The sequence below is a fragment of the Amblyomma mixtum genome, chromosome 3 (assembly GCF_055824585.1).
Source record: "Amblyomma mixtum isolate Tamu chromosome 3, ASM5582458v1, whole genome shotgun sequence".
Taxonomy (NCBI): Eukaryota; Metazoa; Arthropoda; class Arachnida; order Ixodida; family Ixodidae; genus Amblyomma; species Amblyomma mixtum.
The window spans coordinates 414,670,198-414,695,485 of NC_143014.1; the positions used below are offsets into that span (position 1 = coordinate 414,670,198).

The following is a 25,288-nucleotide window of genomic DNA, read 5'->3' on the forward strand; positions in this document are numbered from 1 at the left end:
CGTTACGAGCCGCCCGCGATGGCGGAAAATCTGTGACACCCTCGCGCCCCTCAGGAATCTCGCCCTCACCCCCTGGGCTTTTTGCCCTCTTCCCGAACGAAGAGGCGTTCGCGCATACCGTCTGATTGCTTACGGCGTCCTGGCTGCTCTTTCCCTGACCTGTTCCCGACGAGCAGAAGCCTTTGCCTTCCGGCGCAGGCGGCCTCACCTCCCGGAACTCGGAGTTCTTCCTGGCTAGGTCACTAGCTCTTCTAGCCTCCTTGAGCTTAACCAGCTCCAGCGCTAGCTGCTGGCTCTTTGCTCTCACCACCTTAAAATCCGGAGGTTTTGCCTCGAAGATCAGCGCCTTCCCACCATTGATTTGTGCGAGCTGCGCCTGCAGGTCCGCTAAGCGCGCCTTCTCTAATTCCAATTGGTACCTCCAATCAAGTGTGGGTCGACATAGATGGCCCTCCATACCTTCCGTACCCCTCGGCTCTCCTACCGGCTCGAACACATGAACAGGGACGTGAACAATGCGACCAAGGAAACTCACCGTTTCGATGTGCCGATCCGCATTGCCAGCTCCTTGGGGTCGACGTCCACCGCCACCTGCACCGCCCGCTGCGATGAGCTGTCGCACGCCGCTGGTCGCGTGCCCGCCGCCGTAACCTTGCTTTGACCCGCAGGTGATCGTCGAGTCTCCCCCCTTACGCGTTGCCTTCCGGACCGGAGGCACTCACGCGTCGCTGGGCTATTGCTGTGGTCCTTGTCGCTCACTTGCTTGCTCTTGCTCCTCCTGAAGCTGTCCTCCTGCGATCAGCTGCCACCTGCCGTTCGGTGTCCTCGACTGTCGCCGCTCCACTGGAGCCGATGGCAGTTGACTTCCGATGACTGGACCTGGCCTCCTCGATCGCTGCAGCCTCTCTCCGCCCGCACCTTGTCCTCCCGAACCGCCGATGTTCGACTTGTTGATGCCTGGACGTCTCTCCTTTCTTGCCTTCCCCTTTTCCTGTGCTTCGTTCCTGACAGCAACAGAATCCTGTCGACTGCGCCAGTAAAGTTTCGCTCTCTCTTCTCTTCTACCAAAAAGCGCGAATAGGTTCTTTTTCTCTTCTTTCTTCTGCGCCAGGGGTGCCCCGTCGGAGACGGCTTGTTATTACTTGAAGGCTGAAGGTCTATAGGAGATGATACTTGCAAACAACAGAGAACTTGCAGGGGATATAACTTGAAGCTTTATATACAATAGTTTACATATATATACAAGTTGAGCAGTGAGCACAACAACAACATGGAACTGGCTAACATTTAGGGGAGGCCCCTACTCGGCATAGCCGAAGATGCGTTACATCTGTCTCCGTAGCCCAGAACCTCCCTTCCGGGCTCCGGGACCCAGTTTTAAAGACACATGGGCCTGGCCCACATTCATCAGCATCCAATCGTGTCAAACCCTTAACACGATTGGTTCTTAGCCGCGTGGTCCGCCCTCCAACTTCCTTAAGGCACATAACTCTCTCTCAAATGTACATATTGTAAAAAGGGCATCATTTTCCCTTAAAACACAGTACATTCCGAGAATTCACACACATACGGATTGGCCCCCCAGGTTACGTGCCCCGCCCCACACTTCCACCGTAGTAAACAAACTCTCTCCCCTATGGAAAGAAAAAGCAAAACACATAAGAACAACATGTCAAAACACTGCCACGGGTACGTTTCTCTCCCCAGTCCCCGTGACCTTGACGCTTCCCGGCACTAGGGCAATTGTCGGCCCCAACCCAGCTGCGACTGTTGCAAACCTCGCCCGGGAGCGCAGATCCACTTTCCGATAAGAGTCGGATCACAATGGACTGCCGAAGCCACCAGTTGTCCTCCGGGGTCGGGGCGGCGACATAAGTCGAGATGGCCGCCACTGTCCCCAATTAAGCAGGTGGCTGTGCTCGTTCTGTCCGGTGGTGTCTGTGAAGCCGCACTGTCGGCGTAAGATGAAACTGCGGCTTGACCTTTTTACGCTCTTGGTTCTTTGTGCACTGGCACCAAGCGGCCCCGGCCAGAAACACGCGTCCTTCCCCAAAAAGGGGACAATGGGAGGCATTGGGTGCGCCGGCCGCTCCCTCCCTGGCTGCTGCTAGCTGCTGTCTGCCTTGCGCGTCACCCGCTGCCGCCCGCTGGGGCCTCCGGCTGCGACGGGACCCCCCCAAAAAAACGGACGTTTGTAATTGCCTCCCAAAACGAAAGCAGACTGCCTCCGTCCCCATTTAGGTTTCACACAATACGCCGGGTGCCGGCGATCGCCGCAAACGCCGTCTTGGCATCGGGAAAAGCCTACTGATTCCTTACAACGCTAGTCGCCGAGCCATTTCGCGGAGCTCTGGAAAGGCCAAGCTGCGTATGCGCGAAAAGCTGGTGACGGCACACGGCGCACAGCTGGCGCGCCGGGGCCGCCGCCGCCGCGCCACCCTGGCAGTGGCTTAGCTCTGCTATGCCAGGATAAACGTAGCGTGAGGTGAGGGCGGGGTGTCCGCATCTAGAAGGACACCTGAGCCAGAGGGATGGCACTAACTGCCCTCTTGGAGCAGTGGACACCTCAACCATGCTTTATGCTAAGTGGCGGTAGTTGCAGGTGTGCGCTGCATGCGTTGGCATTGGCAACCTTGTGCCAGAAAAGCGGCGCTGAAGCCACAGGCCGTCGGCGTTCGTTGTGTTCATTCCCGTTGGCGTTGACCACGTTTTACACTCCCATCATTTTAAGGAAAGGACTGCGCATAATGGCTCCCTGAGTCAGTGGACGCCTGAATCGGGCTTATAGGTACGTGGGGTTTGAGAGGGAGATGTGAGCTGCAGGCATTGACCAGGTTGTGCCAGAAACCCGGCGCTGAAGCCATCGGCGTCCGTTGTGTTCATTGACGTTGTCAATGTTTTACGCTCCAATCACTTTAAGGAAAGGAAAGCGACCGCGCGCGGCGAGGCACGCCAGCTGTGCCTAGTGACGTCACTTGCTCCTCGTGCATGCGCAGCACGGTCGTGCAAGAGCACCCGAAACGGCGAGACTGTGGGCAGTGTAGCTTAAAGGGACCATGAAAAGAATTAAAAGCCGCTTGTAAATGTTAGAAGTGATGCTCAGAAGCATTGACACCAAGTATGAGTCTTCGGAACTGAGCCGGCAATTTATTATGAATTTTTAAAAATCGTGTTTTTTAAAATTCGCGGGCCGCTTGGTGTCTTCGTAGGGAGCAATTCTGAAACCAAAATCGGGAAAACAGACGTCACTAGTCCCATGACGTCGGCAGGTCACCACACGCTGTCATTCGCTAGAGCCGCGGCAGCTTCGACGTCACGGGCACACTTCCGGTAGCGGTGAAAATCGTCTGCTCGAGCTGCCGCGCGACCCCCTCGGGCAAGCGCAAGCGAGGGCATTGCCTTCGCGCATATGGTTTTAATTTACCTCTGCCGCCTCTTTCTGTCGCGAGTTCGGGAGCCACTGGCAGTGCCTTTTTCGACCGCCCAAGATGAATACGCCTTGCTGTGTCGTCGGCTGCAAACCCAGTGACTGGCGAGGTGTTGAACTCAGGCATGTTATTCCTAGAGACGTGCGTGAGCGAGCAGCCTGGATGGAGCGCATCGGACTGCCAGCGTCGCACGCCCGCCGAAGACTCCGCGTTTGCGGTCGACACTTCGCACCTGACGCTTACTACTATAACCCAGCGCTCGTTCGACAGTCAGGCATGAATGTCAAGCACCTGAAGCTTCGACCGAAGTCGCTGCCGACACTGTTTCTTCCCGCCGGGAAGGTGAGTTTCCAGCTTACAGCGATCGGTATGAACGTTTACACGATATGATCTGCGATGGAAGACAATTTTATCTACGAGAACTTAAAAAAAGGTGACGCATTTACTTAGGGCACAGGACGAATTCGAAGCGTTAGCTGTCGCGGAGGGCCTTGGCCTGACGGCTACGTGCTGCTGCGGTTCACATTCGGCTGCTGGTTCGACATGCAGACTCGGTCCCGACCTTCTTTCACTCTCCCGTCCGTTTTACGACCGTAATACCGTATGTTCCTTGTGTTCTAAGTCGGGCGGCGCGATTTTGCGATCCCGCAGCCGGGTGTCCAACATCATTCGACAGCTAGGCTCAGTATATGCACGGTGTTTCACGCCAAGACTTGGCAGCATCGGTGTGACGGCCGAACCAGCGCACAAAAAAATAAAACATTGTGTGAGCCGGGAACAGGTCCGGGTCCATTCTGCCAACTAGCAAAGAAACCCGACGCGCGCCGCAATCCAAGAAAGCGCCGAGGCCGGAGAGACGCTGCCGACGCACGCTGCTCCTCGGTAGTGCGACAACCGGAAGTTGTAAACCGAACGTCAGCGAATGACGTATTCATGGGCGGAGCCCTGTCCCGGAGCTGTTTTCTTTATTTTTTCTTGGTGCCCCCCCGCGTACGAGTTGAGGGAGGAGAGGAGGAGGGTGATTTTTAATCGCCTATAACTTCGTTGTTATTGATGCTAGCTCAAAAATTCTTGCGCTGGAGTGACGAGTGATGGATTGCCTATCTTTACATAATCTCAATTAATTTGTTTCATAGTCCCTTTAAGCAACAATAAATGGCTTCGAGCAGATGTTGCTTTCGAAATCCTCCAGGTTTAACCAGAGCTAAACCACAGCCAATATTTTATTATTCAATTCATGCATTCTAGCAAACAAAAAGTGCACTTGGATGCGCCTGAGTCTTACCATGAGCATAGAAAATCGCCTTTCTTTACGCGCATTTTGCAGCTACTAAATACGCTAAACGTTTTTATAATAGGTGAATACATAGCGCTCGTTCTGCTTGATGAAGGCGAGATTAGACAACTCTAGAGTGCAGCGCACCACACACTGCGAATGAGCGCACCCATCAAGAAGAAACGACGGTGAATTTGCTAGAGAACGAGTGACTCCGACTGCATGCACGACGCAATGTTGCGGAACAAGATATGCCAAGAGTACCACGAGGGTTTCCCTTGATTCGTGCTAAATACCAGTAGTTATAGGGAAGAAAACTTAAGTTCCTGAAATGCTTCGCCAAATTCATATGCGGGCAATCTGGCTCATGAATGCCGTCCGCCGAATGCATTTGTGCTCGAAAAGAAATGGTACGTCGGGCTAGAAGCAAAATGAAACCGCGTTGCGGCCCCAAGTCTAAACAGGAACGTGTGTCAGTGCATATTTGCCGAAATAATCAAAAAGACATGGAATTGTAAACCGGAGCTTAGCGAAGGGTTTCATTTCAAATTTTGGTATGTCTAAAGAAACCCTAAATGGGTACATATTCACAAGATATTGTGGAAGTTTCTGCTGCGTTTTCATGAAGCGCGCGAAGGCGCACAGAATAGATACTGGCAGCTTCAGCGCGCCGACATTGCTTGTGGCTGCACGGACTTGAGCGCGCCAAACTAACGGTTAGCCCTGGAACGCATTAGGCGTGCAGTATTCAAAATCCGCCCATATGCTGGGACAGGGACGCCGGAAGTATATTTTCAGTGGGAGGGGGGAGGGGGGGGGGCTCGAACCAGTGATCGGCAGCTGAGAAACGCATAAGAATGTACGACGTGCTTCAATAAAACAAATTGGGGTTTAACCTCCCGGAGTGACCCATGCGCTACGAGGGAGGCCGCAGCGGAGGCTTCCATATTAATTTATACCACCTGGCCTTCTTCACCGTGCGCACCAACATCGCACAGTACACGGGCGCGGCGCTGATCGAACCCGTGACCTTGGGATCAGCAGACGAACGACAAAGCCACTGAGCCGCCGTGGGCAGTGCTCTTCAGTTGTGCTCACTGTGGAGTTGAAAGGGTAAACGTTAAGGAAGTAGGTAATTTCCTTTCATTGCGAAATTTTGACGAGCTCATATGATCGTTTGTGAACATCACAGACACTTAGCGAAATGGTGAAAATATCAAGCATACAATTTCCCGTCGCTTGTGCTCAGCAGTAACGAAACACGAAGGAAGCACGGAGTGCGATCTCTGTCTACGAAAGGTGGTAATCTGCAGCTGCCAGTTACTGCAAATAAGATCAACCTATGCGAAAAAAAAAAACGAAAAAGAAACGTCGATTCGTGCTTGCGAAGCGCTTCATTTGGGGCTAAGAGCACCATTTCAACCTTTGTACTTCAGCTGTATAGCAATATCAGCTCATTGGAAAAAGGCATGACACCGAAACCACCATGTTGTGATCTAAACAGCAATGCTAATCATAAAAATGCGAGCGGGCTATACCAAAACAACATACGGGCTTCGTATCCTATAGGATTTTCCTTTCTACGCCGAATTGGCCGCAGCGGTGAACTAGCGAGATGCGCTCGGTTCCCATTCCAGAGGTCGTGAGTACGAATCCTGCTATATTCATGCCCGGCAATTCCTGTTTCGTTTACAGCCAGAGTCATGCACGCTGCCGCCCAGGAAAATCAAATATCACGACTGGATTGACGGGCAGTCCTGAATGACTGTTTGAAGAAAGCCCATGTGTGAATATCCCGCTTCTTCAGTGATTGCCTTTCCACGACGACCGCACTCGTCCTCGCGAACGAAATGACATGCGTGAAAAGCCTTACGCATCGCTCTTTTCTTTGTTAGCATTACGCGCAGCGAACGAAGGCGAATCGGTTGCCGAGCGGACGGCTCTCGCTTCGCGAAACGCCGCCATGTTCTACGCTGCGAGGGGGGAAGGCTGGGGACTGCTAGGGATCTAGGGCGAAGTCGTTTTAGACTAGCGAAAATTCTGCCGCTTTTTCGCCATTTCTCAGCATGAGTGAACTAACCCACGTTTTGTGCGACCAGCAGAAAGGTTTCTCGGCGCCATTGAGAACGGAGGGCTCCTCGTGCACTCGAGAACGCGTCGTCATCGTCAACGGCTTGGCAGCGACCAGCGCCGATCACGCGTGCGCTGAACTGACGAACAAGTTGAGACGGCGACGAGCGGCGCTCAGCCGACGCGCTAATACAGCGGGCGACAACGAGGCTTTGCTCGGAGGCTGGAAGAGGAATACTCGTGCCGAAAGCAGCGCGCTCCGACCTTTGCCTTTCATTCCGGCTCGGCGGTGCCCCACGCTTTGCAACTGAGTGGAGAGGTGAGCAGAACTCGAGACATTTTTGCATCTCTGCGTAGACTTTAGACGAGCCCATGGAAACATCGTAGTTCTTTCGGAGTCTGCACGTTGAAAACGTTAAAATCCTGTATCACTATCACCATCCTGTTTTTTGACACTTGCATAAAGTGCCAGTATTGTGTAACAAAGTATGCAGCAGTTATACCTGCTCTCGGTATGGGGCACAAACTTGTAGGCTAATGAAGAGTCGAAATTGAGGTGAGGGCAGCCCCCGCGGTGGCTCAGTGGTTATGGTGCTCGTCTGGTGACCCGAACGACACGCGTTCGATCCCGGCGGCGGCGGTCCAATTTCGATGAAGGCGAAATTCTAGAGGCCCGTGTACTGTGCGATGTCAGTGCATGTCAACGATCCTAAGGTAGTTGAAATTTCCAGAGCCGTTCACTACGGCGTCCCTCATAGCCCGAGTCGCTTTGGGACGTTAAACCCACATAAACCAAACCAACGAGTTGAGGATAGCGCAAGGAACTATGGCAGGAAAAATGATAAGCGTAAGGTTGGGCAGTAAAAGAGCACAGTGGGTCAGGGAAGAGACGCGAGTTTAGTGATATCCTAGTCAATATCGAAAACAGAAATGGGCAAGGGCAGGCCATATCTTACGAAGGCAAGGTAACCGTTGGTTCTTCAGGTGACGGAGTGGAATCCAAGAGAATACGAGCAGAATCGCTTTATTAAGGCTAAAGCCTTTAATGGTTTGGTTTGGTTTATGGGGTTTAACGTCCCAAAGCGACTAAGGCTATGAGAGACGCCCTAGTGGAGGGCTCCGGAAATTTCGACCACCTGGGGTTCTTTAACGTGCACTGAGATCGCACAGTACACGGGCCTCGAATTTCTCCTCTAAAGAAATTCAGCCGCCGCGACCGGGATCGAACCCGCGTCTTTCGGGCCAGCAGCCGAGCACCATAGCCACTGAGCCACCGCGGCGGCGAAAGCCTTTAATGCCTCACACTGTCGTGGGCAGGGGATGCTAGCCAGTGTGTTCGAGTTCCGGCGAAGTCAAAAAAAACTTTATTGAGACTGGGAATCGAACCAGGGCGTTTTTGAAATTCAAGGATAGTCGCTGCCATTCCGCCACGAACACGGTTTGAACATGAATAAAGGCACATCTAGTGAAGGCATGGGTATCGTGAGTCAAATAAAACAAATGAAAAATAGTAATTAACTGCTAATTAATGACGCTTAAGCTTCACGTTTAGGAGTGGAACGCGACAGCGTGTTGTAGCGCTGCCAGGCAGCGGTAGACACCCGTCAAAACGCGGACACATCTGCCGACACGGCTGCTAACGACGGTATGAGGCATTAAAAACTTTCACCTTAAAAACTTTATTAAGACTGGGAATCGAACCAGGGCCTTTGGCACTTCAAGGGTAGTCGCTGCCATTCCGCCAAGTACACAGTTTGAGCATGAATAAAGGCCGATCTAGTGAACGCACGGGTATCGTGAGTCGAATAAAACAAATGAAAAAATTGCGAGTATGAAAAGAAACAAAAATATAAAGAAATTAGATCATAAAATACGAAAAATATTAGAGAAAAGGCACATCCAGTGAACGCACGGGTTTCGTGAGAGAAATAAAACAAATCAAAAAATGCAGATATGAAAAGAAACAAAATAATAAATAAATTAAACTATAAAACATGAAAAATATTAAAGAACACAGACCGCGTGGTCGAGAAGACGCGCAGATTCGCGGCGGCGGGGCTCGGAGGCAGACTCGCCAGAGGAATAGACCGAAGAGCGCAACAGCCGTGAAAAAGAAAAGAGAAGGCAGAAAAAAAAGAGGAGGAGGAGGGGAGCGCTGCGAAGAGGGTTCTGGGACGCCAACGAGGAAAGAGCCGAATTTTGGTCTTGTCAGTGTTTAAAACGCTAAATATTTGCGCCAGTGTGTTTATTCCGACCGAAAGCTTAATTCCTTCTCGAACAAGTTCAAGCCTAGCAGAAAAACGTATTTTATTCATGCGGTGGCCAAAATAATTCGCACTTCGAGAATACTCAGAGTCGTTTCTTAAAACATTCTTGCTATAGCTTTCAAACATTATTTTTAACTCCTGAACAAATTTTTTACCTAATTTAATTTTTGATAAGTTAGACAATTTCATCAAAATGTTTCTTCCAAAGTTTGGTAATCGCTGCCGTAGTGCGTGCTATCAGGCTGAAAGGCTAGCTAGCGAAAAAAAAGATAAAAATCTTCTCTTGTTGGTGTGACACGATGGGAGTCGTTTCCACACGTTCACGGTGAACTTCTCAATTAACTTCTGAGGCATAGGCAGTTATGTGCTGCATTTTTATGACTACCCGATTATGAGTCATCACTGCTCAGAGCGTGAAGGTATATTCATGACGTCTGTTGTGCTTTGAGTCTCTTTGCTGAAATATCAGGATACAGCGTTTCGACGTGAATAGGGGTTCTGACGATGTGGCAGTTGTCGGATACAAATTAACACCCCCACTGAGCGCTACACAGAATTTCTTCATAACAAAAGGTAGCCGACTTTTGAAGGTTCTTGAAAACGAGGTTAGCAAAAGATAGACACCAGATGAAATTATGACTTAAGAATTTTGATGCATGTGGTTTTGTTTGGTATGGCGAAACATAAAAAAAAAACGTTTTCGTTTACTGTTGTGATTGGTCAGTGGAGTAGTGCAGGACGCCGTGGACCATGGCCGTTATTGCCAATTGCTGTTTTCAAAACATGTATCCTACTAACGAAGGGATACCATCATGCGATGGTGCACAAAGACCCAATCGCCTGCGTTCAGTTTAATTCTGTTTTATTCGCTGAATTGACGGCGTTTTTAAGTTTTAAATAAATTTAGTGGTTGCGGTACTATTTTTGGTAACGGTTGAAAAAATCGCTAGCGTTGAAGGGTACGTGTTGCGTATGGATTAAGAAGTACCGTTTCAGAATAAATTGCCCCGTGCCGGGAAGAGGCGCAGATGCGACCATGAGCCATCCAGAATCATCGCCTTGTTGTCTCATCGCTTACAAGGCTGAATACTGTGTGCGCGCGGACAGGCCGTGTTGCCGTTTTGCGCGCTGTCGTTGTGCCGTGGTTTGAGTTGTGTCATGTATTTTCGCACTGCGGCCGTAAGCAACCCATTTGCTCCTGTTCACGGTAACGGTATCCGCCCTGCAAGCAAGGGCTTCCGAACCGCATGTCAGGCAAATCTACTCACCCGTGTGATCCTGACTACAGTGCTCGCGTTTAAGGCGGGCGCTGGGGAGGGTAGGAGCTTCCTCCTGGTTAACCCTTTCCTTCATCCTCTCTCGTCTTATTAGGACCATGGACGCTTCCTCTGCTCCAGACCCCTCGAGTTTGGAGAGGCAGGGCAATGTCCGCGAAGTGGGAGCCCAGGCTGTGTGGTCGCTGTCGTCCTGCAAGCCTGGTGAGCTATGAGGCGCCTCCCGACCGTCACGAACGGGGAATTCTGGCTGCCGATTCTGATGCATCTTGTCAACGCACTTTTTCGCAGGATTGGGCATCGATCAGCTGCTAGACAAATGCCTTGATACATACTGGCAATCGGACGGGGACCTACCGCACGAAGTCAATATACAGTTTCACCGCAAAACGGCAATACAGGCGATCTATGTCTACGTCGACTACAATCGCGACGAGAGCTACACACCTAAAAGGTACTACTTGGCTTTTCTCACTCTCAGCGGCATATAACTAGTTCATGCTGTTGCACAGAACGCAGAAAAAGCCGCCGCGCTGGCTCAGCGGCGATGGCACTCGCCTGCTGACCCGAAAGACGCGGTTTACATACCTGCCGACGCGATCGCATTTCGATAGAGGCGAAATTCTAGAGACCGGTGTACTGTGCGTTATCAGTGCACGTTAAAGAACTGCAGGTGGTAGAAGTTTCTGAAGCGTGTCACTACCGCGTCCCTCATAGACTGAGGCGCTTTAGGACGTTATGCCCCCATAAGTCATAAACCAGAATGCAGATTTTTTTTTTTTTTCCGTACGACGTGGGCGTCGAGATGGGTCACGTAGTTGCCGGGCTGTTTGGTGTCAAGGTGATATTTGCCACGTCTGTTTTGAGCCCGCAAGGGTTCTCATCCAGGAGTGCGCTTGCGTTTCTTCGTCATCGACTTCGAGTCCAAACGCGACGCCGCTCTGAATAATCATTGCAATGCGCCGCTTCACTAACAAAGGTTTAGTGCACGACAGCGCCTCACCGAGACTGTGTTTTCTTCTCGAATTACTGCGCCTCTGCGTTGCATGCCATATCGGTGCCTGGAATCGTATCCAGGGGAAGAAAAGCCTCTATGCGCTGATATTCAGGCTAGCACCTGCAGGTACGGACGGACGCTGCACAATGCAAGAGGTGTGCAGTTCGGTGAACGCTCATGTGGCCCGGAAATTTTCGAACCAGATTCCAGCTACCTTAATGCTGCCGCATCCTACAATGTCTGTCGGCATAATTTTTCGAAAGAAACTGCTCGGGGTCTGGCATCCGCATTCAGCGTGGGTGAAGGTGCTCGGCCGCGACGTGCGGTGACAGAGCTGCATGCACTTGCTCTCAAGGCTCTCCACTGGCGTGAAAATAAGTCTTTTTACGCTATGTTTAGATAGGGGAGAATGCTTACAACTGTACAAGAGACGATTCGTCCTACAGTGTCTGGAAATGGAAAGAAAATGTTTACCGCTTTGGGTGGGGTGAGATTTATATATGAAACGCTCCGTAATGTCTGCTGTCCCTGTATTTATTTGGCCCACCGCGGTGGCTCAGTCGTCTTGACGTTCGGCTGCTGATATCGAGGTCGCGCTGTGGAATCCCGTGGCCGCATTTCGCTCGAGTAGGAATTGAAATCCGGCCGTGTGCTGTTCATGTCAATCCACGTTGAAGAAGGCGGTAGAAATTATTCGGGAGCCCTCCACTACGGCATCTCGCGATGATCACGTGCAGCTGCGGGACGTGAGACACCACATATTCTTCCATTGTTGAAGCAGTTCAGTGGCGTAGTCGTGTCCGGCTCCTCGTGACCTCTTGGCCACGAAGCACGATCAGCTGGAGCAGTGTTGTTTGCTTCCCTCGCTCTGTCAATCCATCTCATCAGGTGCTTTACCCATGTCCCGTTGGTTTCCACCTTTCCCGGGACCAAGGCCTTTTCTAATGAATCCTTCCCTCTCATTGTGTGGCCAGAGTACTGGTGCTTTACTTTCAGGATTTCAGGTTTCAAGGAACGCTTAGGGGTTGAGAGGTGGATGAGGGAACTGCTGCGATACGAAAGCAGCCAGCACTTACTTAAATCAGGGGAAGCGCAGAGGATCTTTTTTCAGGTTGTGCTACACGAACATACTCAGAAACAAAAGATTTAACAGCTGCCGCCGTAGCCCAATTGTTTGCAGGGTAACGAACGGACATGGTTCCTCTACTTCCGCCTTTTCCACAAATTTCAGTGTGTCAATTTCCCCGCCGCAGTACCAAGGAATTAACTATTCAGTAGCAGCACACTTGTTTAACCCTAATAGCCGGGAATATGAAAGATTTTCGAATTTACACCCTTTGGCCTTTTGGTCTACTGCCTTTACCTCCCATATTGATTCATCCATTCACCGTACGCGACGTGCGAACGTCGCTGGTTCGAATCCCTCCGGCAACATATCCTCTTTTATTCTACTTTGTACTAAGTTATCGTTCGTGTTGATGATTATGCTTTAAATTTCGCACTTTGATCAAAGCCACCATTTTAAAAAATTCCTATGCTTTCCTTAATTTGACTGATTATTATTTTATTACACGATGTCGTTGCGTTTGTCTATTTTCGCACCGTGGGTTCTCCGAAAAGCAAGAGATAAGGTCGAAAGGAGTAGCGTACTTAAAAACGTAAAATCTCTGCCTCTTCCGTAACCAAGAGTAGAGTAAGCATGAAATGTTTACGGGCATAACACGAAGCGTACGCGGACACGACGAGACGCAGGCCTGACAAGAATGTATATGCAGCGCGTTCGTAACTGTCTGAAGTGCGTAGAGGCGAAAGCGTTTTCCGCACCGCCGCCGCGGTGGCTGAGTGGTTATGGTGCTCGGCTGCTGACCCAAAAGACGCGGGTTCGATCCCGGCCGCGGCGGCTGGAATTTCTTTGGAGGAGAAATTCTAGAGGCCCGTGTACTGTGCGATGTCAGTGCACGTTAAAGAACCCCAGGTGGTCGAAATTTCCGGAGCCCTCCACTACGGCGTCTCTCATAGCCTTAGTCGCTTTGGGACGTAAAACCCCCATAAACCAAACCAAACCAAACGTTTTCCGCACCAATTTCCCTATGTGACTCTGGGGACGTCACCACCGGATTACGTCGCACATAATTGATGACGAAATAATGACAAATCACTAACTAGTGACTAATTACTGATTAATGACTAAATACCAATTAATTACTAATTAATTACGCTTAAGCTTCGCCTTTAGGAGTGGAACGCGACAGCGTGTTGTAGCGCTGTCAGGCAGTCCACGGAACGCCACCACCCGTTCGGTGCGATGGCTTGCCCTTTGAACGCGACGCTTTTTGAGGAAAGGAAATTGCGCAGTAATTCTCTGTCATCTCAGTGCACACCCGAACTGCACCGTACAGGAACGGCGGAACGCCACCGCCCGTTCGGCGCGATGCCTTCACCTTTGAACGCAACGCTTTTTGAGGAAAGGAAATGGCGCAGTAATTCTCTGTCATCTCGGTGGACACCCGCACCGCACCGTACAGGAAGGGAGGAACGCCACCACCCGTTCGACGCGAAGCTACCGGCGCTTGTATGCCGGTCCTGTAGGAGGGCTTAGAGAGTCTCGTTAAATCTTGTACGGTGCCCGGATGTGTGGAATTCAGTGCCCGGATGTTGGGTCTCGGCGTGACGTCACCGCACTGCCGACAAAGGGAGCTAAAAGCATTTCATGCTTAAAACGAAAATTTTGGGGTATGACGGACGCAGCAGTGGACGGCTCTAGGATAGTTCAGACCACCTGGTCTTCTTTAACGACATCGCACAACACACTGGCGTTTGTGCATTTCACCCGCATGCAAATGCGGCCGTCGCGGCCAAGATTTCATCCCGCGATCTTGGGATCTGTGGCCGAGAGTCAAAGCCACTGATCTAGCACTGTGCTCTCAACGTAATTAACGAAAAAGGGAGTTGCAGGAAGGATGAACAGAAGCCGAAGGTGCACTGTTAGACTTTAACGGCGAGAGCCATTTTACAGAGCCCGCCCAGAGCTGGGCTCCAGTCTAACCCGACACGGCTGGCGCGACGCCCGAGCTATAGCCCAAGATAGGCTCGAACTGTGAAGCAGATGAGTAAGATAAGAAAGAACTGACAAGAATGCGATAGTGGGGGCCAGAATTAGCGCTACTGATATATTTGTCGATGCTAGAAGCGTGTCCCACCAGGCATCGGGTCCAGGAGCACCGCCGCAGTGCCGAAGGAGGAAGGAAACGTGGGCCGGAGACGGGGAGTAGGGGAAGTGAAGGAAAAAAACTGTATTTACATTATATACAAAGAGCGGGACTGAGAATGGCTCTCAGTTGAAGGGGAACGTCTTCGTCAACCGTAGTCGACTGGAGCTAGCAGGCTTCTCTCGGCCACACTCACGGCCGAGTTAAATATCGTCCGGTTTCCCCAGATCCCTGGCTGGGGAAAAATGGTCGACGAGCACTGTCCAATCGGATGGACCGAAGGGGACCTCCTTGTTACCGCCCACGGCTGGGCAGGTGCGAGCTTGTCCACTCTGTCGCAGCTGGGTCGAAGAGAGGGGAAGATTGCTGACTCATCCAGCCCCGCGGAGAAAGGAATCTCCTGAAGTCTTTCAGCAGGGGAATGAACTTGCCTCCCCGCCGATTGCCCAGAACGCGAGTCGGGGACACAGAATTCTTCAATTATCCGCCAGCGTGACGGCGCCGCCAGGTCGCCTCCGCATTCACGGTGGTTGCTCGGACAATAGCTCCTGGGCCTCGCCTGCCTTCGTCGCCGCTGCACTCCGTTCAAGGAATTTCGCTGGGGTTTTGGCTGACAATGGCCTTTGACATCCCTGCCACACTAATCCGCTGAGGCTCGGAGGGGCATTCCAAGCTTCTCACTTCCCATGGTCGTCGCGAGGTTGTCGACCTTGGCGATTGTTCACGGTAGCGGCTTGATCGGGCCCACGTGGTCCGAAGTGGACACAGGTGTGACGGGAACACACAAAGAGAACCGTCATTTTTCATTTCTTGACTTGGTCAGTGACCCAATTTTCCTTTGTGAATAAATAACACAAAGGGAGTTAAAGGGGGGGGGGGGGTAGAAACACAACAGCACGTCCGCCGCCCGAAGAGGTCTCGTAGTGGTTGCAGCCAACGCTGCTGCGCGCAGAGACCTGGAGTTGTGTCCGTTCGGCCTTTGGTCACAGCTGGGCCCAAAGGTTCTTCTTGCTTCGTTGACAGCTGTAACGAGCTCAACCAGCAAAGTCCAAAGCCCAACAAGCAGAAAGCGCCCAACCGACTTTAAGAACTGCCAAGCTGTTTTCGGTCGACAAAGTCTGTTTAGAAAAAATGAGCTGTCGCGTGAAATTTACGTCCTCCTCCGAAAGTTTCCAAGTTTGACCAAACCAGAATACACAGAGCTTGATTAGTCAAAAGGGAAAAATTTCCTAAAATTTTGGGGGGGGGCGCCGTAGCACGGTGTATGTCACAGAAAGCCACCGCCCGTGAGAGCACAAAGGGAAGGTGGAGCTGCTGAACACACATACAAAACAGACAAAAATGATTCCCGCTAAAGCAAAAAAAAGACAAAATACAAATTTGCATAGCGGATTAACGTCTGGGGAGTCAGGAAAGGGCATTACACGGGAGAGCTTCGGCTGAGGCCATCAGCGTTGTCATTACCTCGCAATTTTCTGAAACGCATGTAAACTGAGTCCCGCAATGCCAAGCTCCAAAATTTCGCTCTCATTTTTGTATCAGAGTTAAATGAACAAAAAAAAAACAAAAAACAAGCATTAAACTCAATATGAGATTATGCGTCATATCCGCCCCTTGCGCAGCCGCGGTCCGACAGCTGCTTTAGCAGATGAGACATTGCATAATGCTAGGAATTTCAGCTTGCATTTCTGTACAGGAGAGTTAAATGAACAAAAAGAAACAAGCAATAAACTGAACAGGATTATTCCTCGAAACCGTCCAGAAACAACGTTACGATTAGAGGAATTTACTGGTTCCTATTCTTCAGCCGCCCCCTGCGCGGCCGCGGTCCGATAGCTACTCTAGCAGGTGCAAAATTACACAAGGCTAGGAACTTCCGCTTGGGACCCTGCACTGTTCTTCGTCCAAGTCTCGCGGTTCTGAAGTTTAGCTGACGCTCAGAAAGCAGAATGCGAGAAGGGAGCGAACGAGTGCGAATGCCATGCCAGCGTATCCGTCTCTCTCGGATCGGGTTCGCGCGTTGCGTTCTCTTGGCTTGTGTTCCCACGGGGCGGGTGCGAACTCTTGAGCACCGAGGTGCCAAATTGGGGCGGCCACGCGGTTCGGATTTCAGTCGAGCACTCAACAAGAGCCGCACTTTCCCCTTAATTAACTCTTCCCGTTTGGCCACCTCTTTACGCTGCCGCTCCGTGGAAACCCTCGCTGTTGGTTTGCGGGGCGCGTCACTAGCCATCGCGGAACCGTCACAGGTTAAGTCGTCGGCGTTCGCCTCATTTCCAATTTGCGATCCAGCCTGCTCTGGCTCACTACCGTGAGAGTTTATAAGGGTTACAGGGTCACGTTTGCCCTCTTCACCCGCGTGCTCTGCTGGCGCTGCGAATTCTGGAGCCTTCGAACTGGTGAGGACCTGCGCAGCGTTATCTCCAAGACTAAGGCCCTTTTCTTTGGGCAGCCTATCCAAGCGATTTGGGAAAATCGAGGGATGCTGCATAGGCAGGTCTTGGGAGACGGCTGCCTCGGTCAGACGCAGCTCGAGCGGGCTCTCGATCGCGACGCGGGCAGAAAGTGGGTCGTGTTGGATACCCTTCCTATCCTTATACTGGCGGTACAGCAGGCCAGAACGGAGCTGGAAAGGTATGTTCTTCCGTGACACACCTATGTCACTTTGGTGACTCAAATTGCGTAGAGTCTGGTCTTTCTCTTGCTCAGCGGTGAACGTTTCTCTGTCCACACGAAGGAGTTCGAGAAAGCCATCTGAGTGGGGCAACACTAGATTGGTATTCAATTCCTTACCTAGCCCCAGCTCATCACTTGCGCCTGCTTCGGAAGACTCACTATCGCCTGCACTACTATCGGTACTCTTTACCCCTGTGCTAGTAGTGAGTAAGTCCTGGGCTGGCTCGTCATTAGGTAGCGCGGAGCCGTCACGGGTTAAGTCGCCGGCGTTCGTCTCATCGTCAGTCTTTACTAGAGCTTGCTCTGGCTCATCACCGCGAGAATTTACAGGCTTCGGGCTTACAGGTTCAGGTTTGCCCTGTTCAACAACGTGCTCTGCTGGCGCTGCGAATTCACGAGCCTTCGAAATGGTAAGGACCTGCGCAGCGTTATCTCCAAAACTAAGGCCCTTTTCTTTGGGCAGCATATCCGAGCGATTATTGAAAATGGAGGGATGCTGCTTAGGCAGGTTTTGGGAGATGGCTGCCTCGGTCAGACGCACCCCGAGCGGGCTCTCATTTGCGACGCGGGCAATGGGCAAAGACACGCAGTTTTCATTCATGATTTTAATTTCACTTCGCGCCGGAACCTCCTGATTTAATGTCGAATTCCTCTCGGCGCGCTTCGCCAGTAAAGTTTGCAACTCCAAACGCATTAAAGCAAGTTGCTTTTCATCGGCTTCCTTGAGACGAAGACGCTCCTTTTCCATCCTGTCAGCCTCCTCCTTAGCGGCTTCCTTGCGGTAAAGGTGTTCTTTTTCAATCCTGTCAGCCTCCTCCTTGCGTTCCTTTTTAACCCTGTCGGCCTCCTCCTTAGCGTTCCTGATTCCCTCCTGAATGACTTCCCAGGTCTCCAAAATTTTGTCTCCCTCCTTAGCACCACATTCCTTAATAGCCTCAATCAGCTGCGGCTTTCTGTGACTCTTCCTGGCCTCAATACCCAGCTTTTCACACAGCAACATCAACTCTGGCTTCTTTAGCTTGCTCAAATCCATGGCAATTCTCGAACGAGGACTTTCAAAAATAAGCTGCTACGTGAAATGCTTAAGCGAGCACGTGCAGAAGATTAATCTACAGGTACTGATAAATTTCCAGAGTTATCAGCCTGGCAGATTCCCAAAGAAAGTCAAGCGCTCACCACTGCTGAAGCCAGGACCAAGCGTGGAAGATCCCGCCGCTGCCAACCAGTTGATATATTTGTCGATGCTAGAAGCGTGTCCCACCAGGCATCGGGTCCAGGAGCACCGCCGCAGTGCCGAAGGAGGAAGGAAACGTGGGCCGGAGACGGGGAGTAGGGGAAGTGAAGGAAAAAAACTGTATTTACATTATATACAAAGAGCGGGACTGAGAATGGCTCTCAGTTGAAGGGGAACGTCTTCGTCAACCGTAGTCGACTGGAGCTAGCAGGCTTCTCTCGGCCACACTCACGGCCGAGTTAAATATCGTCCGGTTTCCCCAGATCCCTGGCTGGGGAAAAATGGTCGACGAGCACTGTCCAATCGGATGGACCGAAGGGGACCTCCTTGTTACCGCCCACGGCTGGGCAGGTGCGAGCTTGTCCACTCTGTCGCAGCTGGGTCGAAGAGAGGGGAAGATTGCTGACTCATCCAGCCCCGCGGAGAAAGGAATCTCCTGAAGTCTTTCAGCAGGGGAATGAACTTGCCTCCCCGCCGATTGCCCAGAACGCGAGTCGGGGACACAGAATTCTTCAATTATCCGCCAGCGTGACGGCGCCGCCAGGTCGCCTCCGCATTCACGGTGGTTGCTCGGACAATAGCTCCTGGGCCTCGCCTGCCTTCGTCGCCGCTGCACTCCGTTCAAGGAATTTCGCTGGGGTTTTGGCTGACAATGGCCTTTGACATCCCTGCCACACTAATCCGCTGAGGCTCGGAGGGGCATTCCAAGCTTCTCACTTCCCATGGTCGTCGCGAGGTTGTCGACCTTGGCGATTGTTCACGGTAGCGGCTTGATCGGGCCCACGTGGTCCGAAGTGGACACAGGTGTGACGGGAACACACAAAGAGAACCGTCATTTTTCATTTCTTGACTTGGTCAGTGACCCAATTTTCCTTTGTGAATAAATAACACAAAGGGAGTTAAAGGGGGGGGGGGGGGGGGGGTAGAAACACAACACTACACAAGACTCGCCTGGCAAGGCTGCGAAGCTACCGCGCAGTTTAAGATAAGAGAAAGCGGATAGCGGGAGCCAAACCTAGCGCGATCCTGCAGTGCCAATACGCGGCAGATGTTAAGAGGCATGGAATGGTGCTGTGATGAGGTTGCGATGTTTCAGGTAACAGGATTACGTGGGTTCGTATTTTTATTAGTGCTATGGCCGACGAAGGAGCTTTCGACCGCCCTCACGCGCAGCAGCGTAAAAGTCGTCGCCGCCGCAGAGGACACCCTGTCGAGCGCGCTGCCGAGCGGGAAGTCGATCGGCGCCGGAACCAGAGTGAGCGTGGGCGTCGTACGAAGAGTGCACCCGCTAAACATTTCAGGAATGTGTGCCAGTAAGGTGCCTTGTGGTTCTAGTTGAGTTACTTCATTCTCAGGTCTTCAGAATTCTCGTCCATTCTGTGTCGTATTTGTGTGCGCGAAAAAGTTTTGTGAAACGTGCGCTGTGGGCTCGCGTGAAGGCGCAACCTCGCTGACCTGTCAGCGCACTTCAACCGGGGCCATCTTCAGCTGTACGTGGACAACCCGCAAGTGCTTGTGGGCGACTTTGACATAGAAGCGACGCATGAAGACTCTAGAACGAAGGAGCGACTTCAGCCGGCCGCTTGTTTCGGACGCAGCAGATCCAACGACAAAGACATGTACGAGGTCTGTTAGAAAAGTATCCGACCTTTGGCCGAAGAAAAAAAACTGGCATAACTGGAGCGTTAGAAACCTAATAACCTTCGAAGTAGCCTCCTTGAGGCTCCATATGCATCTCCCAGCGGTGCTAGCTGCCGTTGTTGGAAGTATTCCGAAAAGACCCTTTTCGGAATGGAATTTAGCTCTGCTGTCGTTGCAGCCATAATGTCCTTTCTTTTCTGAAATCGCGCTCCTTTCAATGACCTCTTGATTTTAGGAAACAGCCAGAAGTCGTAGGGGGACATATCAGGAGAGTAAGGAGCCTGTTGAACTTCAGGAGTCTGGTTTTTCGCCAGAAAAGTCTGAATCAAATGCGAGGAATGTGCAGGAGCAATGCCGCGAGGGATGCGCCAATTTCTTGTTGACCTCAATTCCGGTCTCTTGCGCCGCACAGCACCACGTAGGCGATGGAGGACATCCCTGTAGTACTGTTTAGTCATTCTTTGACCCTGTGGGGTGCGTACTCGTGGTGTGCCACACAGAGGGAGTCAAAAAAGCAGTCAGCATCACTTTGACATTGCTGCGCACTTGTCGGGCCTTCTTTGGTCTTGGTGACGTGGAATGCGTCCTCTGTGACGACTGGGTTTTGGTTTCCGGGTCGTACCCGTACACCCAAGACTCGTCACTAGTGATTACGGCGTCGGTGAAGTCAGGGTAACTGTTTGTGGAATCCAGCATCTCCTGTGAGACTTCAACACGAAGCTGCTTTTTCTCCACCGTCAGCAGCTTCGGCACGAATTTCGCCGCAACTCTCTCCATGGCCAAATCTTCGGTGATAATGGAATGTGCAGAAAAATTGCTGATGTCCACCTCTTCCGCAATTTCTCGGATAGTCACACAACAGTCCCGCATCACCACAGCGTTCACTTCGGCAATTACCTGGTCATTTCGGCATGTTGATGGCCGACCGGAGCGTGGCTCTCTCTCCACGGATGTGCGGCCGTCTTTAAACCAGTTGCACCACTGCTTAATCTCTGTGCTGCTCATAGCATCATCACCGAAAGCCGTCTGAACATTTCGAATAATTTCCACTTGGCTATCGCCAAAATTCTGGCAAAATTTGAGGTAGTAGCGCTGCTCCTCTCGCTCCGCCATTTCCCTCGCAGCAAAAAACCGACGAGAGCACTGCGCACTCCCTCACTCAAACGCTGCTTCCCAGCCACTGACGCTATCGGCAGGCGGGAAAAAATTCGTGCATGCGCACGAGGGTTCAAGGTCGGCTGCTGTAAGCGCGCTTGTTTCATGTCCATCAGGTGTTCGCAAAAAATAATAAAGTCGGATACTTTTCTAACAGACCTCGTATTGACTTTCACTCACAGCGTACATGGAGCCGATTAGGTCGCACTTCAGCGACCACAAGGCCGTACTTATGGGCTGTTAAAAGCAGCGAAGATAGAAGGTACAAAATACCGACTATCTCTTTGTACGTTCTTACCACAACACAGCGCGCCTGTTTTTTTTTTTTTTATTTTAACCGTTCTGCGCTGTGTATACGCAAAGCACCAATGTAGCATAGCACAGCGCTCAGGGAACAGGATTTCGGCGGAAATTTATGCCCTAATCAACGAAGGTTCTCAGTGCCTTCCTTTATTCGGAAATGAGGCAATTGTGCGTGCAACTGAAGACCAGTGGCTGATATCCGAATTCAACAGCGTGAAAGTCCCAGAGTTTCGACCATTCCTCGTGGCGAAGCGACAACTGCTGTATTAATTGGCGTGCACAGGTCTCTATAAAGGCGGGACGAAATTCATGGTAGTCCCTTTCTGGGTAGAAGAGGACAAAATTGAGGGTAAAACTGCCGCCCTCATGTTAGGACACCTACTGGCTGCCCTCTTTTGTGCACGCCTGTGGCTGTGTTGCGCCTCTCTCTCACCCAAATGTGTCCCCACGCGCTTTGACGCACGACCAAAACTGTGCGACGAATAACGCCCCTGAATAGCCAGAGGAAAACTCGCCGAGTTTATTGCCGCCGTTCGCTTGCAACTCCGCGGCCCAGCTGCACGCCATATCGTGCGCAAGTCAGTAGCAAAGGTAAAAAAATGGGCTATAAAAATATAACTTAGAATTTCACACCAAACTTTGACCGAAATGTGACTGCATAAGTTCCCAATCATTTCACGGCCCGCGCATAAAGGACACATGCACCGCGCATCTTCCTCGCGTACTGGAAGTAAATTGTCTCTGCGACGTGTTTGTTGCCTCTATCGGTGCATAGCAGAGATGGCGCCAACAGCGAGAGGCGTTGTATGCGCATTTCGGAAAAACTTAGCGGACGACGTTCGTGCTGGCGTGAGCTCTCGGCGCACGCGCCTATTCTCATTGGTTCTGGGGGCCCATGCCATGATAAGGCGTAGATATACCACCCGGTCTGCGGTCCCACTATACTCGGTTGAACGTGACTGTCGCAATGTCGCGCTGAAGCCGTATTGTCTCTCACACGCGTCGCACACATGATTAAACCCATCCGCTGCAAATAGTCGGCATTGGCAGCCTTGTTGATAAGCCGCTGCCTCGCTGTTACATTCAATGCGTCGCGCACGTGCCTTCGGGATCGCTTAGGTGCGCTTCCTGTGCAGCTTGCCATTCTCGGTGGCGCCTTTGTTCGGACTACGTCCCTCGCCAATACACACTGCGGCTCACAGTTGCCTTCGCGTGCTGCAGTGTTTTTGTGGTTAGGCGATGGCGTTAAACATGGTAACTGCGTGCTGTTTAAGCTTGTCATTAATGTTCCGTTCGCGCAATCCACCGCTAGCACTGACCTTCGCGCCTTGGGTGCGCGCATCCCACAGCACACGCTGCGCCCCGGCGCGTTTGTTTCCTGCAGCCGTTGGTGTTCTTCAGACAGGACGCACTCGGGTGGAATTGTCCGTTTTCTTTTATTCACCCCACACTACGTACTGAGTCGACCACACTTCTCTAGAGCGCTCGAGCGGTGTGCTGGGGAGCAGATTAAGTTAAATCTTACCGCAGCTGCTTTGCTGGGGGTACGGTGCTGGTGCCTGTGTGGTGCACATGTCTATTAGGCTTCTCGCCAGCGCAAGTATCACCAGTGAAAGTCAATGCCTACTTCAGAATTTCACTTTATTTCCACCGGACGGCACCGCTCGAGCGCTCTGGACATGTGCGATCGACTCTGTATTTCATTCTCGATTCTCTTGCTCAGCAGAGCACGCACGGAAGCATGAAGACTAGACACAGAGCAATGCAATTCACCTCGTCGCTAGAAATTCTCTCCTCCAATGCTGTGGAATCTGCTCCGGTCTACTTACGCCTCCGTTGTCTGCGCTACTCACGTCACATGCGGCCTCTTCAGTTCGCCCTGTCGCACTCCTGCGTAGCTGTTATGCCCAAGAGTGCAGTACGGTTCAGGTGGTCGCTGCGTGGTCTCCACAGTCAGGCCACTCCTCTGCCCCCCCCCCCCCCCCTCCCTCCCGACACTCCTCCGCAACTTCGCGGAATGCTCCACATTCGTACCAAGAACGCATCTTCTAGGCTAAAGAGGGCCGCCGCAGTGGCTCAGTGGTTATTGTGCTCGGCTACTGACCCGCAAGACGCGGGTTCGATCCCGGCCGCCGGCGGTCGAAATTTTATGGAGGTGAAATTCTAGAGGCCCATGTACTGTGCGATGTCAGTGCACGTTAAAGAACCCCAGGTGGTCGAAATTTCCGGAGCCATTAATTACACCTTCCATCATAGCCTTAGTTGCTTTGGGACGTTAAACCCCAATAAACCAAACCAGTAGGCTCAAGAGGCTGCCCTAATCAGCTAACGCCAGTCAAATTCAGTTTGCGCCCCACATTGCTGATTTCTGTAGCCCCATGAACGAAAGTACCCGCATGGTATAACAGTGTCAACATTTGGTCTGACCTATGTTTTCAGGATTGCGGTGAAAGTGGGAAGCACTTTCCACGACCTGCGGGTGGTCGAAACTGTTGACCTGAATGAGCCAGCAGGATGGGTGCACATCGCAACGCAAGACTCGGCTGGCCGCCCTGTCCGCGCCTTCCATGTGCAGATTGCAGTGTTGGCCAACCACAAGGATGGCCAGGACACCCACCTGCGGCAGATCAAGTTGTACTCTCCTGTTCAGCGATCCAGCGTCAGCGTCTTGCCTGGCGTCAACTTCACGAGCGCTGAATGCATTGCTTTCAGCTGCATCCGCTGAGAGATCAGCGTGTAAGAATTATCTGCCTTGATAATGATAGACCTTGATGACATTCTGTACTGATTTAAGCTCCTTAAAGCGATTCGTTTCTGCACCCGTGTCGTGTTTTGATACCTTATCTTCTCAGTCCGGCTATTCTTGTATTATCTTGCTCAAGGTCAAGTATAATTGACTGCTCGGAAGAATTGTTAGGTCGTTACTAATCGCAAAAAGGGAAGAATTCCTGGACGTCAGCGCTACCTGTACACAAACCGCTACCTCGTGTGCTTGGTTGCCCCAAGTATTGTTCGTCAACCTGTGTCCGGCGAGGTATGCCTGATACCGTGAGCGCAATGCGCAGTTTTAACAATGAATATAAGGGAGAGAGAAACCACGGTGTTCGTTGTACTGAGGACAGTACTATCGTACTGCGTGTGTGTAGTAGTAGCCAGACCGAGACAGTGAAACAGGCTGCGCAACAGAACCTCATCTTCAGACATCTTGTATTGCACTTAACAACCTGACGGCAAAGAGGAGCGCCGGTCGAGCCAACACTGCTGCTCTGCCTTCGTAGTGCAAAACGTGGCTCGCGAGGCCGCGGCGTATAGCAGCGCACGAACACTCGCTGGCGTTGATGCAGCGGTTTCTTTCACGATGCTTCCGCGACCGCATCTGCGAACAAAAGTGAAGGGAAGTGGGGAGGAACGCCACACCTGAACCGCGCATAAATGGTATACCGTCTCGGCAACTGGCAGGCGCCGAAACAGCGCGAAGAAGAGAGGGTGGTGGTCATTCTTGCCGGGACATAAGAAAACTCACATGAATCCGCAGTCGCGTCCAGTGCATTGTGGTCGGTAAATAAGAGCACGATTAATTTTACCAGCCGAGGTTTAGTTTTAGACATTTTGTTTGCACTGTCTTCCCTAGCTTGCCAACTAAGCCGCTTGTGCCGACCCGTCACTGGTTCCTGCATGCCATACGAAACCAGCAGCCTACGAGACCTCGCCCTGCTCCGTAATTTATTGCCAACATCAGTTTAGCTCAACCGGGATGC

At 51.7% G+C, this 25,288-nt stretch overlaps 1 protein-coding gene across 1 annotated transcript; it reads left to right on the forward strand.

The window, feature by feature from the left end:
- The first annotated feature begins 6,785 nt into the window (after positions 1-6,785).
- Positions 6,786-24,349, forward strand: LOC149357717 (anaphase-promoting complex subunit 10-like). The gene is made up of 4 exons (XM_089584867.1): positions 6,786-7,093; positions 10,413-10,519; positions 10,607-10,769; positions 23,970-24,349. Exons 2-4 carry the CDS (start codon positions 10,417-10,419, stop codon positions 24,253-24,255), a joined length of 552 nt encoding a protein of 183 aa, XP_089440993.1. The 5' UTR covers positions 6,786-7,093; positions 10,413-10,416; the 3' UTR covers positions 24,256-24,349.
- Positions 24,350-25,288: the final 939 nt, after the last annotated feature.